This window comes from Nomascus leucogenys, chromosome 1a, assembly GCF_006542625.1.
Source record: "Nomascus leucogenys isolate Asia chromosome 1a, Asia_NLE_v1, whole genome shotgun sequence".
NCBI classification, from domain to species: Eukaryota; Metazoa; Chordata; class Mammalia; order Primates; family Hylobatidae; genus Nomascus; species Nomascus leucogenys.
The window spans coordinates 67,427,415-67,442,069 of NC_044381.1; the positions used below are offsets into that span (position 1 = coordinate 67,427,415).

Consider the following 14,655-nt stretch of genomic DNA (forward strand, 5'->3'; position numbering starts at 1 on the left):
CTAAAAATACAAAATTAGCCAGTCGTAGTGGCGCATGCCTGTAATCCCAGCTACTCAGGAGGCTGAGGCAGGAGAATCACTTGAACTCAGGAGGTGGAGGTTGCATTGAGCCGAGATGGCACCATAGCACTCCAGCCTGGGCAACAAGAGTGAAGCTGTCTCAAAAAAAAAAAAAAAAAAAAAAGAACATACTTATATATACTTTATAACATAATTGTAATGTGCCTTTGAAGGATTTAGCTGAGATAAACTAGTGGCAGCACAATGGGAAATGAAGTAAAAACTGGATCATCTGAGCCACTGTCTCAAATAGTCCCTCAACCACAAAAGATTTAAGAGGGGTTGAGGTCAATGTCAAAACCCTCCTAGACTATGTTATGCTAAAACCTATGAGGAATACAGAATTGAGTTCTTCAAAGATTCTGATAAAATATGTAATCTAAACTGAAAAATCTGCAGGAGTATCTGTTCTGTTCTTAAATGCTCACCAATTAATATTGTAAGCAAAGTTGAATATAATACTGTTAATAAAGCAGGATATATACTTTTCTTTTTTCTTTTTAATCTGCCTTTGCCACAGGGAAGTACAAATGAGGTAAGTTAAATTTTTTCAAATTCAGAGCTATGTATTTGTAAACATTATGATATTCTTATTTTATAAACTGACTAGCCATTTAAAGGATGTCTTTATGTAGATTAGAACAATATTTGGTGACTTCTAACATTTAAATTTGTAATTGTGAATTTTTAACATGGTCTTAAAATATTTAACTTTTTCTAGACATCGTGTATGATTTGATCTACACACACAAAAAAACTATAAGAATTGAATATCATCAGTATTTGTTTCATGAATGTGTAGAAAATTTCAAAATTCTTAAGCTCTGAAATGGACTGCTCTACTGCAGAGTAAAGCAAGCAGTTATGAAACTTGAGGAAATGTAACTACTGGAGGGTATTTAAATGTAGCTACAACCTTTAGAAGTTGTTTTTAACTTTGGCTTTTGATTGAGAGTAATACATACCACTTTAAGCAGGGCCCAGGCCAGTATGTATTCTTTCTTGGCAGACCTCAGGCTTGACCTGTAAGTTAGTGTTCATTTCTCCTACTGCACATGTGCAACAACACTACGTATCTTAGAAAAGACTCTAGGCATCCACGAAGGAATCATCTGTTACACTAAGAAAAATTATCACTCTGGAATCATTTAGGTCATTATCTTCAGGAAGCAAAGCTGATCTTGAACTATAGAGATAATTCTTTCCTCAGTTTTTACTGTGGCATATAATTGGATTATGTCCTCGAATCAAATACCATTTAATATTTACAAGTCAATAAGAAGTTATTTTATGCAAAATTCAGTAAGCAAGTTCATTAAAAAAGCAAAAGGAAATTTCAACTTTGTAAATCAAAGCTTAAGAAAAAAATACGTTGAGAATTAGAATTAAATTGAATGCCTTAGAATCAGAATATAATGGAAGACAATACTATGTTGCACCAATATACATTCATAGATCTGAAGATGGTACCATTCAGACGTAATGCCATAAGAAAATCAGGGACGGGCGTGGTGGCTCATGCCTGTAATCCCAGCACTTTGGGAGACTGAGGCGGGCAGATCACTTTAGGTCAGGAGTTTTAAGACCAGCCTGGCCAACATGGTGAAGCCCCATCTCTACTAAAAATACAAAAAATTAGCCAAGTGTGGTGGCGGGCACCTGTAGTCCCAGCCACTGGGGAGGCTGAGGCAAGAGAATAGCTTGAACCTGGGAGGAGGAGGTTGCAGTGAGCCAAGATCGTGCCACTGCACTCCAGCCTGAGCGACAGAGTGAGACTCCGACTCAAAAAAAAAAAGATCCAAAGAAAGTAGGTATACAGACTCACAAATGATAAAAATTAATGGAATTTCCTGGCAACAGATTACTATTTAAAGGATCTCAAGCTTTTATGCAGCTTTTAAAAATATTCAAAGACTCTTTACAAACTCCAGAACTAAATCAGACAAGTCATTTGTAACTGACTGTCAAGTATGTGAAAGTCAGAGGGGATGAAATCTTAGACACTAGCTGAGGAGGCCAGGAAACAAAGATATGAACACTTATATAAAGCAATATACAATACACAAAAATTCCTAAGATTCAAACATCATTAAAAGCCCACAGAGAACAGTAAGAGGTAGTTTTAAATGAGGAAAGCTTGCTGAGGTAATGTTTTTGAATAAGGTTTGTAAGATATTAGCTAAGTCATGGAAACAAGGCAAGAGTGTGTAAAGTGAAGGATCCTACTGTGCTGCGGGAAGGACACCATATGTGCTTAGCTGCATGACTGTATCAGTAAATGATGGAGAATAAAATTGGTCCCACTCAGGAAAACATTGGAAGCCCAGAAAGCAAGTAGCCTATCTATGCATAATAGTTACTGCCAATCAGAAGTTATGAGGTCTTACAATTCATCTAAAACTGCTAATATTCACAATTTGAATTTTCAGCACACCCCTGGGGCAAAGTAGAAGCTGTCTGCTCCAAGAGGTATGCAAGGTAAAAGGAAACAGTTTGAGAATAAAACATTTACCACAAAGGTCAACACACAAAAGTGTTAATGCACACATTGAGGAGTTGAAAATACTTTTGAATTTTAAGATATTAATTTATATATCGATTAAAAAAGATTTCAAATTCAACATGCTAAATTTTATACAGTACGATAAACTAAAAAGCAAAAAATTTTACATCTGTGTTTAATAAAATGTTTTATAATCTTGATGCTTTTATTCTAGGCTTTGTACAAGCTTTACAGTGCAGCAGCAACCCACAGACATCTGTATCATCAAGCTTTCCCTACACCAAAGTCGGAATCTACTGAACAATCAGAAAAGAAAAAAATGTAATCCAAATTTTAAGAAATACAGGTGCATGACCAATTGTCAATTAAATATTCAGTTTTATGTCTCCATGCAAACATTCAAAGTGCTTCCATCAGAACAGAGTAAAATACTAAACACCTCTGAAGACTGCAAACTGGATTAGTTCTTTTACTTCAGTGTTTAATAAGCAGATGTATGTATGCATGGTTATACTATTTTGTTAATGTACAATTTCCTGATTTTTCTTCAAAAATGCTGTTATAAAGTATTTGTCTATTTATGATAACAGTACACGTGTTCTGCTTGAATTTACTAAATTCTACTACTGGGTTATAATTAAACCATGTGATATTCCATGTTTGGATATGCTCATTTAATTTCTACAGAAAAAATTTTAAATTATTTCACATAGCCATTTGTTAAAACATAGCATCATAACTCAGCAGGCTTGATTTAATCTGTATCATCTTATATATATCACAATCTTATTTTTAAGCACATTTAAGAGTTCTTCAGTTGCTTTATCAAAAACTATATATTGCTTTTACATGATTTAATAGAATATAAACCTCTTGATAAAAATGCACAAAAAAATCACTGTATATGTGAGTTTCACTGCATTGTATATTTTTTCATTTGGTACACAAAGAATGTATTCTTCATAGGTTTATTCTTTTAATATGTGAACTATTATTAAAGTTTACTCTGGTTCCTAAGATTAAAAACAAATGCTTACTGAATTTGAAAATGAGAGGTGCTGATATAGAATGTTGAAGGTTTATCTCTTTTTTTAGACTCAAGATGCATTTTATTTAATGTTGACATCAGTACAAACTTAAGTTTCTATTTTACAAAACATGCTAATTCCTTTAGGTAACTTCTAGTTCTTAATGACTAAAATCTCTAGTGGAGTTTCACTGAACAGACTTCTTAGAAAAAGAAGGAAAGTGTGTTAATGAAAAAAGTAATACTTATCTAGGAGGTCCAAAACAGAGTAACTTCTAAAGACTGTCACAGAAATGGCTACACCGTAATTAAGTAGCGATATAATGTAACAAGTGACAGGAAAGAACAATTAAGATAGAGGAGTATGGGAGTTCATAAGATATATAAACTTACATCTTAGAAAAGTCTGATCACAAGTTCAGCAAATTATCTTTTCCCAGTGATAAAATTCCACTAGCCATACTTTCATTTTTCAATACCCCTTTTCATTACCCCTTTCAATTGTATTGATTCCTTTGTCTATGGCCTTTTGAACAGAAAAATGAAATACAGCACTATGTCTAAAACATGGACTCAAAAACCACACTCTTAGTTTCCACAAAAATATATTTAATAAGCTTGTTATATAAAATCGAACACTTAACATTGTCAACGTTTTTTCAATTACTCAAACTCACTGATATCCAACTGGGAGTAGTTTGTATTTTGGAAGACTTCCTAGGCTAAAAGTATATTTACATATTTACAACACATGTAAATATAACTGAAGAACTACTTCAAATAATGTTGAAATTCACAGAATTCTAGAGATTTATAGTTATAGTTTAGAAGTATCACCAATTTGTTTGCAATCAAATGTACAGCACTAATTATGAAAAATGTTTTAACTATTAAACCAAAAGTGGAGAAAAACTGGGAGGGAAATATATGGTGTTAAAGTCCTGTGATAAATACTTAGAAGATTAAAAAGTAATAATATGCAATCGATTTAATGACCAAAAATTTTTTTTGAATCCCTGATTGTCATTTTTGGTAGCTTAACCCAGTCTGTCAGAAGGCAGTATGCTATGCTGTCAGGAACTCCACTGTCTCATCAGAGCCATGCTAAATGCAGTAACAGCCCTGGCTGAAAATAAGGAAGATGATGTTAGCAACTTTGAGTTTCATGCACCTTCCCAATACAGGCTAAGTACTTATGCTTATATGTATTCCTGAAAGATTAAAAGGCCCGTCACCCATTCATACCAAAAAAATACTTTCTCAACATGCTTTAAAAGGATTCCTTACTTTTTTTATTTTTTTTTATTTTTTGAGACAAGGTCTGGCTCTCTCTCCCAGGCTGCAGTGCAAGTGGTGCGATCTTGACCCTGCAACCTCTGCCTCTCGGGCTCAAGCCATCCTCTGACCTCAGCCTCCCAAGTAGCTGGGACTAGAGGCACACACCATCATACCCAGCTAATTTTTTTATATTTTTTGTAGAGATGGGGCTTCACCATGTTGCCCAGGCTGGTCTTAAACTCGTGAACTCAAGCGATCCACCCACCTCGGCCTCCCAAAATGCTGGGATTACAGGCGTGAGCCACCATGCCCAGCTGGGTTCCTTACTTTGGAGGGGGGAGACAAACATACATCATATATAAATACTTATCACAATAAGGTTCCAAATCCTATTTTATATTTAAACTACATCATGGTAATATTTAAACCATCCCTTTCCAGACAATATTTCATACTAGAGCAGTAAACATTTTTTTTAAAAAATACTGCAGATTTTTTTTTTTAAAGAAGGTACTGCTGTAGGAAGTTAACAAGTAATAATTTCCTATTTAACATCTGTTCATAATGACATTTCCGCTTCATTTTTTTCCATCAAGAATACCAAAGCAGTTTCCTAATATACAGTATTTGAAAGTGTTTGCCATATTGGCTCTTAAAATGATAGACTAATTTTTCTTGTTCAGTAAAAGAAAATTTCTAATAACAAAATACATGTAAAGTTAGAATTTCATAATTTCCATAAAGGAAGCAGCATTTATTAACCAGAGTACTTGTTTGCAATTTTTTATCTGTGAAAATATTTTAAAACTCTTATAAAACTTAAATTTTATTTTTAAAAAAATCAGCTCAAAAATTTTTTCCATGTTGTTGGGCATACCACTGCTGTCTCTGCTTTCGGTTTTCCAACTCCGTAAGAAGGGCTTGTCTGTATGCTTCATACATTTTAACAATCTGCTCCAATTCTTTCATGAAGAGCAACTTTAGCATTCCCTGGTATGTATCCAGGTCAGCCAGCTGGAAGAGTTCCCACTTCAGAATGTGGTCATATCTGTTTTAAAACACAATCATATATATATTCACAACACATACATAAACGTGTATTTCTAGCAAGAAACTAGTCGGTTTTTTAAAATGTCAACTTTATTTATAACTAAACCATAAGTTTTAGTTAAAAATAACTGGGCACAGTGGTGGTGCCTATAGTCCCAGCTACTTGGGACGCTGAGGTGGGAGGACTGCTTGTGCCCAAGAGTTTGAGGCCAGCCTGGGCAACGTAGCAAGACCCTGTTTCTAAAAATAAATAAATCAGTTTTTTAAAAATCTGAGTTATTAACTGCTATTTACATATAATTCTTTGTTTTTTTTTGAGACGGAGTCTCGCTATGTTGCCAGGCTGGAGTGCAGTGGTGTGATCTCAGCTCACTGCAACCTCTGCCTCCCGGGTTCAAGCAATTCTCCTGCCTCAAGTCTCCCGAGTAGCTGGGATTACAGGCACGTGCCACCATACCCAGCTAATTTTTGTATTTTTAGTAGAGACGGAGTTTCACCATGTTGGCCAGGATGGTCTCAATCTCCTGACCTCGTTTATCTGCCCGCCTCAGCCTCCCAAAGTGCTGGGATTACAGGTGTGAGTCACCGCGCCTGGCCTGCATGTAATTCTTCTAGGGAAAGGAGAAAACTGCTAATATTACTTCATTTCAATTTAAGTTAAAGAATACCTATTTCTTTAAATTACCCATTATTCTAATATTAACACCAGACAACCATGAACACAGATTTCAAACTACAGTGGTTCTATAATTTCTGAAGAACATATTTTGTGCTACTTATAAGTTCATCAAGAGTTAATTGTGAGGAACTTAAGAATACTTTAGACCATATTGTGCTTGCAAATGATAATGCACAAAAATGGATGGTCATTTGCATCATTCATGTTGATGGATCTTTCTGAGGAACGCTATTCACAACAGCAAACAAGGAACCAAACAGAAGGAGAAATGAAGAGGAACCCTCATTCGTGGCTCTAAATATTCTTGAGGCTGAGTACACAGCATCTAAAAAAACAAACAGGAAAACTAAAGAAGGAAAGAATAAACTTTTTAAAATGAGAGAATAAATAGACTGTAGAAGGCTTCAGTGTGGTGAAGGATTCACAAAAGATTCTGTTTACATATATCATGGAAGACCGTTAGTAGTCTTTCAGTGGTAAGTAGATCCCTGCTTAGCAGTAGTACCTTTAGTAGTTGGCTACATAGTTCCATTTCAGTATGTGATGAAGACAGCACTCTAATTAATATTCTCAAAGATGAAAAACACTAAAACCTAAAGAGCCTCTTTACCTCTTGCAAAAGTGCTTAGTGACTAAAAATTCAAAAAGGAAGAGAACTATGGACCAAGATGCTTCAAAATAGTGGTTTTGAATGTTAACATCCACTAAGACTACAAAAAGAACTTGAATTAGGGAAAGGCATGTTATACCTGAAATTACACCTCTCAAATCATACTGCAGAGCAGACATAATAGGAAGCTTTGATTGCAAACCCTAGTATTATTTTTAATGATCATTTACTAGTATTTCCTACCCAGTGGTTCTTTGATATTATACCATTTTCTTTCAAAAGGACTAATATTTTAAAATGAGATTTAAAAAAAGGGAGACAGAAAACATACTGAGCAGTTAGTGTGAGCCACTATACTTGGCATTTTGACATATTGCTGTTCAACTTGAGTATGTGCAACAGAAATGTCAGTAATACAACATGCAAAAACTAGAAGGTAAACGTATTTAATTGGACTCCCAATTTTACTCAGTTACTTGAGAGCTGCAAATTTATTAATAGATGTAGATTTCTTTGGTAGGAAGCTCTGTTCTTTTTAATGGGAAACTCCAACTACTTGTGAACATAAATTAGAGTGATACTGTAAGAAATACTCAATGAGCCTCCATGAAGAAACAGTTATAATGTGTTTCTTAGAACGTCCACCATTCATGTAACTTAAGATTTTATGTGTTTCTTGGAAACAAATTCATAATTCCTAACAAAAAATCTTAATCTTCCAGAGTTAGCTAAGAGGCAATTCAGCAATGTGTACTAATTCAAGATGGTTACATTTATACCAGGTAAACTACAACAATGTTAAACTAATCTATCATCTGTGTACTTTCTAGCAAAGAAAACAACAAAAATAAGCTGGTAAATATTATACTTATTTTTAAGACACGAATATCATTCTCTATAAGTATTTGAGTTTTGTCTAAAGGAAGAAAAAACCTTCAAACAATTTTGTCGTCTTTTTTTTTTTTTTTTAAGAGATGAAGATCTCCTATGTTTCCCAGGCTGAAGTGCAGTGGCTAATCACAGGCACAATACCACTACTGATCAGCACAGTAGTATTAACCTGCTCCATTTCCAACCTGGGCCAGTTCGCCCCTCCTTTGGCAACCTGGTGGTCCCTGCTCCTGGGAGGTCACCACACTGATGCCAAAGAGTACAGACATCCGACTGGCATAGTGCACCACAGCCCAGAACTCCTAGGCTCGAGCAATCCTGACTCTGCCCCTCAAGTAGCTTGGATTACAGGTGCACCACCATGCCTGGCCAAGTTTCTGAATTGCCAATCAGCATTCAGCATCAAGAGTACGATTATGGGTAGAAGCAACAAAATCAGATTAGAGAAAATCCTTTTGGGGGAAGATAGTGCACTCCAAGAAGGGCACAGATGTGAAAAAACTGCAAAGCATGGAATGGAAATCCTATTCCAAATTCTTTCCTCTGTTGCTTCTATATAGTTACTACCCTTCTGCCTATCATCACCTAAGTGTTCCTTCTTTTTCTGAAAAGTATAAACTCCCATTCTTTCCTTCTTAACTAGCCAAGAAATTTGCTTCCACAAGTTTAACTTTTAGTTATTGATACTGTATATACACAGGTAAATCATTCAGAAAATTGGGTGTAAAACACTGCAGTGGTCTATGCTTCTAGCTTCTCTTTTGCTCTGTTTTTCCTAAGGCAGTATTCTATTCAAATACTACTTATAAATAACCCATATATACAAATGCCAGTTGCTATAATGCTACCAAAAAAACCTGTCCACACTGCATGCTGACTTCAAGATCAACAGTGCTGCTATCCTCAGCTCCAGGTATCACCATGTAGCCTAAATCCCCTGCACCCACCCACCATAACACTGTGCCCACTCTTCCCTCTTTTCCACCTGTATCCAGAGCAGGGTCAATGGTGACACTGCAGGATTGCCAAGACACTGCAATAAAAAATACCCCTGCCACACACTGCTGAGAACTAGTGTTTTGGTGTGTGTGTGAGAAATAACAAAGTAAATATGTTCTTGACAATGTTTTTGCTATCAAAGATTAAATTTTATTTTATTATATTTTATTTTGAGATGGAGTCTCGCTCTGTCACCCAGGCTGGAGTGCAATGGCGCAATCTTGGCTCACTGCAACCTCCGCCTCCCGGGTTCAAATGATTCTCCTGCCTTAGCCTCCCGAGTAGCTGGGACTACAGGCGCATGCCACCATACCCAGCTAATTTTTTGTATTTTTAGTAGATACAAAGTTTCACTGTGTTAGCCAGGATGGTCTCGATCTCCTGACCTTGTGATCCACCTGCCTTGGCCTCCCAAAGTGCTGGGATTACAGGCATGAGCCACCGCGCCTGGCCTAACTTTTAAAATTTTATCCTATAGTTCAGCTTGGGTACAGTTATACCAAGCATTATAGACTTTTTTGAGCAGACACAGGAACATAACTTTACAAAAATTAAATAAAAATTTAAAACAGTCTTTCTAAATCAAGTTTTAGAAGTATATGCAAAAATTGTGTTGGTAAATTACTGTGAGAGATAGGATTAAAGAATTTCAGGATTGAAGAATTTCAGATTCTCAATTGTCTGAAAAACAAAAGAAACATGCATTTTTTTGCAAAAATGTCTCTTTTTGTTGTGATAATTGATTCTTCATTATCTAATTCATAGATAACCACTCACCCTTTGTTGATAGAATATTAACCATTTCCATCCTCTTCAGAAACATTAATTAGAATCAACTAGAAGCAACAGGCTTCTAGACCTCTTGTTGAAGTTTTTAAGCAGTAAAGAAGTATAGTACTTCCTCTCTTTTTCTCAGTCTGACCCATTTTGGAAGAGTTACAACCTATTTGCTAGTTTCCTTGAGTTTTATAATTAGCTCACAGAACCACAGAATTCAGAAAGACTATAATCTTCAGGAATCTGTTTCTTTCCGCAAGAAACCAGGAATTCCATTTAAGTACTATCTCTTCCCCCAAAAGGAAAGATTATGCTATTTCTTATTAAACATGACTATAGAGCAGAAATAACATACAACAGAAAGAATAACTCTCCTCAACCATATCCACCCCCAGAAATACTAAGGTTAACAGTTGGGCACATATTCTTACAGATTTAAGGAAAATAAAAACGCATACAGATATTACATATGATTTAGAATCAGCATACAAACATACAGTTGTAGGTCAGGTGGTATCAAGGGAGAAAGAAAAGAGGAAAATAGAAAAGAAAATGCCATCTGCTATCATTCCTTTTTTTGGCAGTAGTTTGGGGGGCAGTCAGGGTCTCTCACGCTCTGTCACCTAGGCTGGAGTGCAGTGGCACAAGCATAGCTCACTGCAGCCTCGAACTCCTGGGCTCAAGCAGTCCTCCTACCTTAGCCTCCCAAGTAGCTGAGATCACAGGCACACACCACAGCATGCTGCTAATTTTAAAATTTTTTATAGAGACAGAGTCCTGCCATGTTGCTCAGGCTGAACTTGAACTCCTCAGATCAAGCTATCCTCCCACCTCAGCCTCCCAAGTACTTGGGACTATAGACCATGCAAAAAGCCTGGCTAATTTTTAAAATTTTTTTTGTGGAAATGGGACTCTCGTTGTGTTGCCAAGGCTGGTCTCGAACTCCTGGACTTAGGAGATCCTCCTGCCTCAGGCTTCCAAAGTGCTGGGATTACAGGTGTGAGCCACTGTGCCAAGCCCAGGTCCTTTTATCACAAGTACTGTATCACTTATTTACAAATTAATCTTCTCCTATGAGAATGTAAAGTTTCTTACTTGTATCCCTAATAGCAGAGGTCTGCACACAAAGAAATGAAGATTCTATAAATGTTTGAAGAACTAATATTTCTAATTAATGATTTCCACACATTATAAACTATGACATCCTTTATTCAAGTGAAGTATTACTTAGAAGCCCAATATTATTAAGAGTAAAATATGGCACACTACTTGGATTAAGCAGCCCTGAGACTCCATTCAGCCCTTCACTCACTCCTCAAACAAATTTGTGCTGTAAATGTACTTACTTCACAGGGGCTCGCGCGTAAACCTGAAGCCAGTCAGGAATTTCTGCAGTATGATATGGATTTGCAGGTACCAGAAGGGACTGATTTCTTTCAGTTTGCTGTGGCTGGTATGTGACAGGAGGTGGTTGATCATACCGAGGTACACTAAGAAGAAAGGAGTGACATTCTTTAGGATAAAGGTCTTCAAATCTAAACAAGAAATTATAAAGAACAAATAATACTTCAGCATTTTTCAGTGTGCCTTCTGTCCAAACTGACTTACACCACCTAAAAGATAATGTATTTTTAAGATATTTCTTCTGGCTGGTATTTAGTCTTTTCAAAAACAGGTTCAAAGGAGGATATAAAAAAGCTGGAACTAAGTTTTAACCTTTATACAAAGGCTTAAAACTAGAATAGTAAATTCCCACAAGAAATAGTCATCAGCTGTAAATTCATATCAGAAAGGTTGACAGTTTCTAAGAAAGGATGTTTTCTTCCTCCTGTAGGCTGAAAATGGGGGTTAGGATATGTAGTGAGGCAGCAGTGAGTATTGTGTTTGAAATATCTCTATCCAATGCAGATAACTTTTCAACTTTTACCAACTCAAGAGAACATATGGGAGTCAGAGTTGATCAGAACCTATTTTAAGTCACAGAGATTAAAAAAACAACAACAACAACCATGCTTTAGTTCTAACAGCCTGTGTATGCTGTGGGGAGTGGAGATATATGGGAAAGGGTAAGGAAAGCACTGAACTACCTGAAGGTTAATAGCTGAACTTGAGGAGGCCAAAAGGGTCTATTTCAGACTGAAAGGGGTCTGCACCTTCAAACATAAGGATTTATGTGTATATGTGGCCAACAAGCATATGAAAAAATGCTCAACATCACTGCTTATTAGAGAAATGCAAATTAAAACCACAATGAAATAAATACCATTCTACATCAGTCAGAATGGCTATTATAAAAAGTCAAAAAATAACAGATGCTGGTATGGTTGCAAAGAAAAGTGAATGCTTACAGACTGCTGGTGGGAATATAAATTAGTTCAGTCACAGTGGAAAGCAGTTGTGAGATTTCTCAAAGAACTTAGAACTACCATTCAATCCAGCAGTCCCATTACTGGGACTATTTCTACAAAGGAATAGAAATCATTCTACCATAAAGAAATATGCGTGCACATGTTAACTGCAGCACTATTCACAATAGCAAAGATATGGTATCAACCTAAATGCCCATCAATGGTGGGCTGGATAAAGAAAATGTGGTACGCAGACACCATGGAATACTACCCAGCCATGAAAAAGAACAAGAGCATGTCCTATGCAGCAACACTGATGGAACTGGAGGCCATTATCCTAAGTGAATTAATGCAGGAAGAGAAAACTAATACCACATGTTGATAGGAGCTAAACACTGAGTACACATGGACACAAAGAAGGGAACAACAAACATTGACGCCTACTTGCGGGCAGAGGATGGGAGAAGCATGAGGATTGAAAAACTACCTATCAGGGACTGGGCGTAGTGCCTTACACCTGTAATCCCAGCACTTTGGGAGGCCGAGGTGGGCAGAGCACCTGAGGTTGGGAGTTCGAGACCAGCTTGGCCAACATGGAGAAAGCCCGTCTTACTAAAAATACAAAACTTAACCAGGCTTCGTGATGCATGCCTGTAATCCCAGCTACTAGGGAGGCTGAGGCAGGAGAATTGCTTGAACCTGGGAGGCGGAGGTTGAGGTGAGCTGAGATCGTGCCACTGCACTCCAGCCGTGGCAACAAGAGTGAAACTCTGTCTCAGAAAAAAAAAAAAAAAAAAGAAAAGAAAAACTACCTATCAGATACTATGCTTATTACCTGGGTGATAAAATAATCTATACCAAATCCCCAAGCCATGCAATTTACCCATGTAACAAACCTGCACATGTACCCCTGAACCTAAAATAAAAGTTAGGGAGAAAAAAAAAGAAAATGTGGTGTATATATAACAATGGGGAGAAAAAAATGCATGCGTATATTAGAAAAGGTCACTGTTGGCCGGGCGCGGTGGCTCACGCTTGTAATCCCAGCACTTTGGGAGGCCGAGGCGGGTGGATCACGAGGTCAGGAGATCGAGACCACGGTGAAACCCCGTCTCTACTAAAAATACAAAAAATTAGCCGGGCGTGGTGGCGGGTGCCTGTAGTCCCAGCTACTCAGAGAGGCTGAGGCAGGAGAATGGCGTAAACCTGGAAGGCGGAGCTTGTAGTGAGCCGAGATGGCGCCACTGCACTCCAGCCTGGGCGACAGAGTGAGACTCCGTCTCAAAAAAAAAAAAAAAAAAAAAGAAAAGGTCACTGTTTACTAAACTGGGATTAAAATAAGGTTAGATTATGCTGTGGTTAACAATTTTAGAAGATCAATATGCAAATGGAACTGAATTCTATCTTCAACTCTTCTTTCCTAAATAGGTTCCAAGGAAAATGTTCTTTGACAGTACAACTGGGGTGAGGAAGAACTGGGACTTTGAAGTCAGGTACGCCTGGATTTGAACCTCAGCTTTAACACTTATAAACTATGTAAATGCAGGCAAAACTCCTCCACTCCCTAAGCCTCAGCTTCCATACTTGTAAAAGTGGAATAATAAATTCATACCACAGGTGGTTGTTCTCAGGATTAAATGACCTAATGTAAGTCAAGAATTCTGTATAAGGATTGGCCTAAGATAGACAACCAGACAACTATTAATACTACCTATGTGAGCTTAAGGGCAGCGTTTATTCTCTCTTGTTCAACTTCTACCAAGTTGCTGAGAGAAGTAAATTAATTAATGATGAAATTGCTTTTGAAAAACTATTAAAATTCTGTAAAAACATAAGGTTAATGATGATTGTATCAGTCTATTTTCACACTGCTATAAGTAATTACCTGAAACTGGGTAATTTATAAAGAAAAGAGGTTTAATCAACCCACAGTTCCATAACTGGGAGGCCTCAGGAACCTTAAATCATGGCAGAAGGGGAAGGGGAAGCAAGGCACATCTTACATGGTGGCAGGAGAGAGAGAGAAGGGGGAACTGCCACACGTTTTTAAACCATCAGATCTCGTGAGAACTCACTACCAGAACAACAGGGGGGAAATGGCCCCCATGATTCAATTACCTCCCACCAGGTCCCTCCCTTGACACATGGGGATTAAGATTTGAGATGAGATTTGGGTGAGGACACAGAGCCAAACCATGTCAATGATGAACAGAAAAGTAAACTCTCAAATCTGGTTATCTGGACTGCAACAATCATTGCCACCTGATGACCACACCACAAGTTCGATTCTTTCAAAGGACAACAACCTCAGTAGTTGAATAAACACTGATTGGGTGCCACTACATGGAATCATGGGAAAAAACACATTTTCAAAGTTGAATTAATAAATCCAAATATGTAAAATAATTAAAACAACACAATAATGATAAAGCT

The 14,655-nt window shown here is 37.1% G+C and overlaps 2 protein-coding genes across 4 annotated transcripts in view; one reads left to right on the forward strand and one right to left on the reverse strand.

The window, feature by feature from the left end:
• Window positions 1-3,220, forward strand: part of ATL1 (atlastin GTPase 1) — a 100,770-nt gene extending 97,550 nt beyond the window's left edge. For both annotated transcript variants that reach the window (XM_030810281.1, XM_030810275.1), the window contains 2 exons: window positions 581-595; window positions 2,778-3,220. In XM_030810281.1, coding sequence (XP_030666141.1) covers window positions 581-595; window positions 2,778-2,888 — 126 coding nt within the window. In that variant the 3' untranslated portion in view covers window positions 2,889-3,220. The remainder of the gene's footprint in view (window positions 1-580; window positions 596-2,777) is intronic.
• SAV1 (salvador family WW domain containing protein 1) overlaps window positions 2,609-14,655 on the reverse strand; it is a 36,746-nt gene continuing 24,699 nt past the window's right edge. Inside the window, exons 4-6 of one of the 2 annotated variants that reach the window (XM_030810292.1) lie at window positions 11,221-11,364; window positions 5,746-5,916; window positions 2,609-4,716 (exon numbers count right to left, since the gene is read on the reverse strand). In XM_030810292.1, coding sequence (XP_030666152.1) covers window positions 4,695-4,716; window positions 5,746-5,916; window positions 11,221-11,364 — 337 coding nt within the window. In that variant the 3' untranslated portion in view covers window positions 2,609-4,694. Of the gene's footprint in view, window positions 5,917-11,220; window positions 11,365-14,655 lie in introns of both variants that reach the window. The other variant, XM_030810288.1, reaches the window with a different exon arrangement.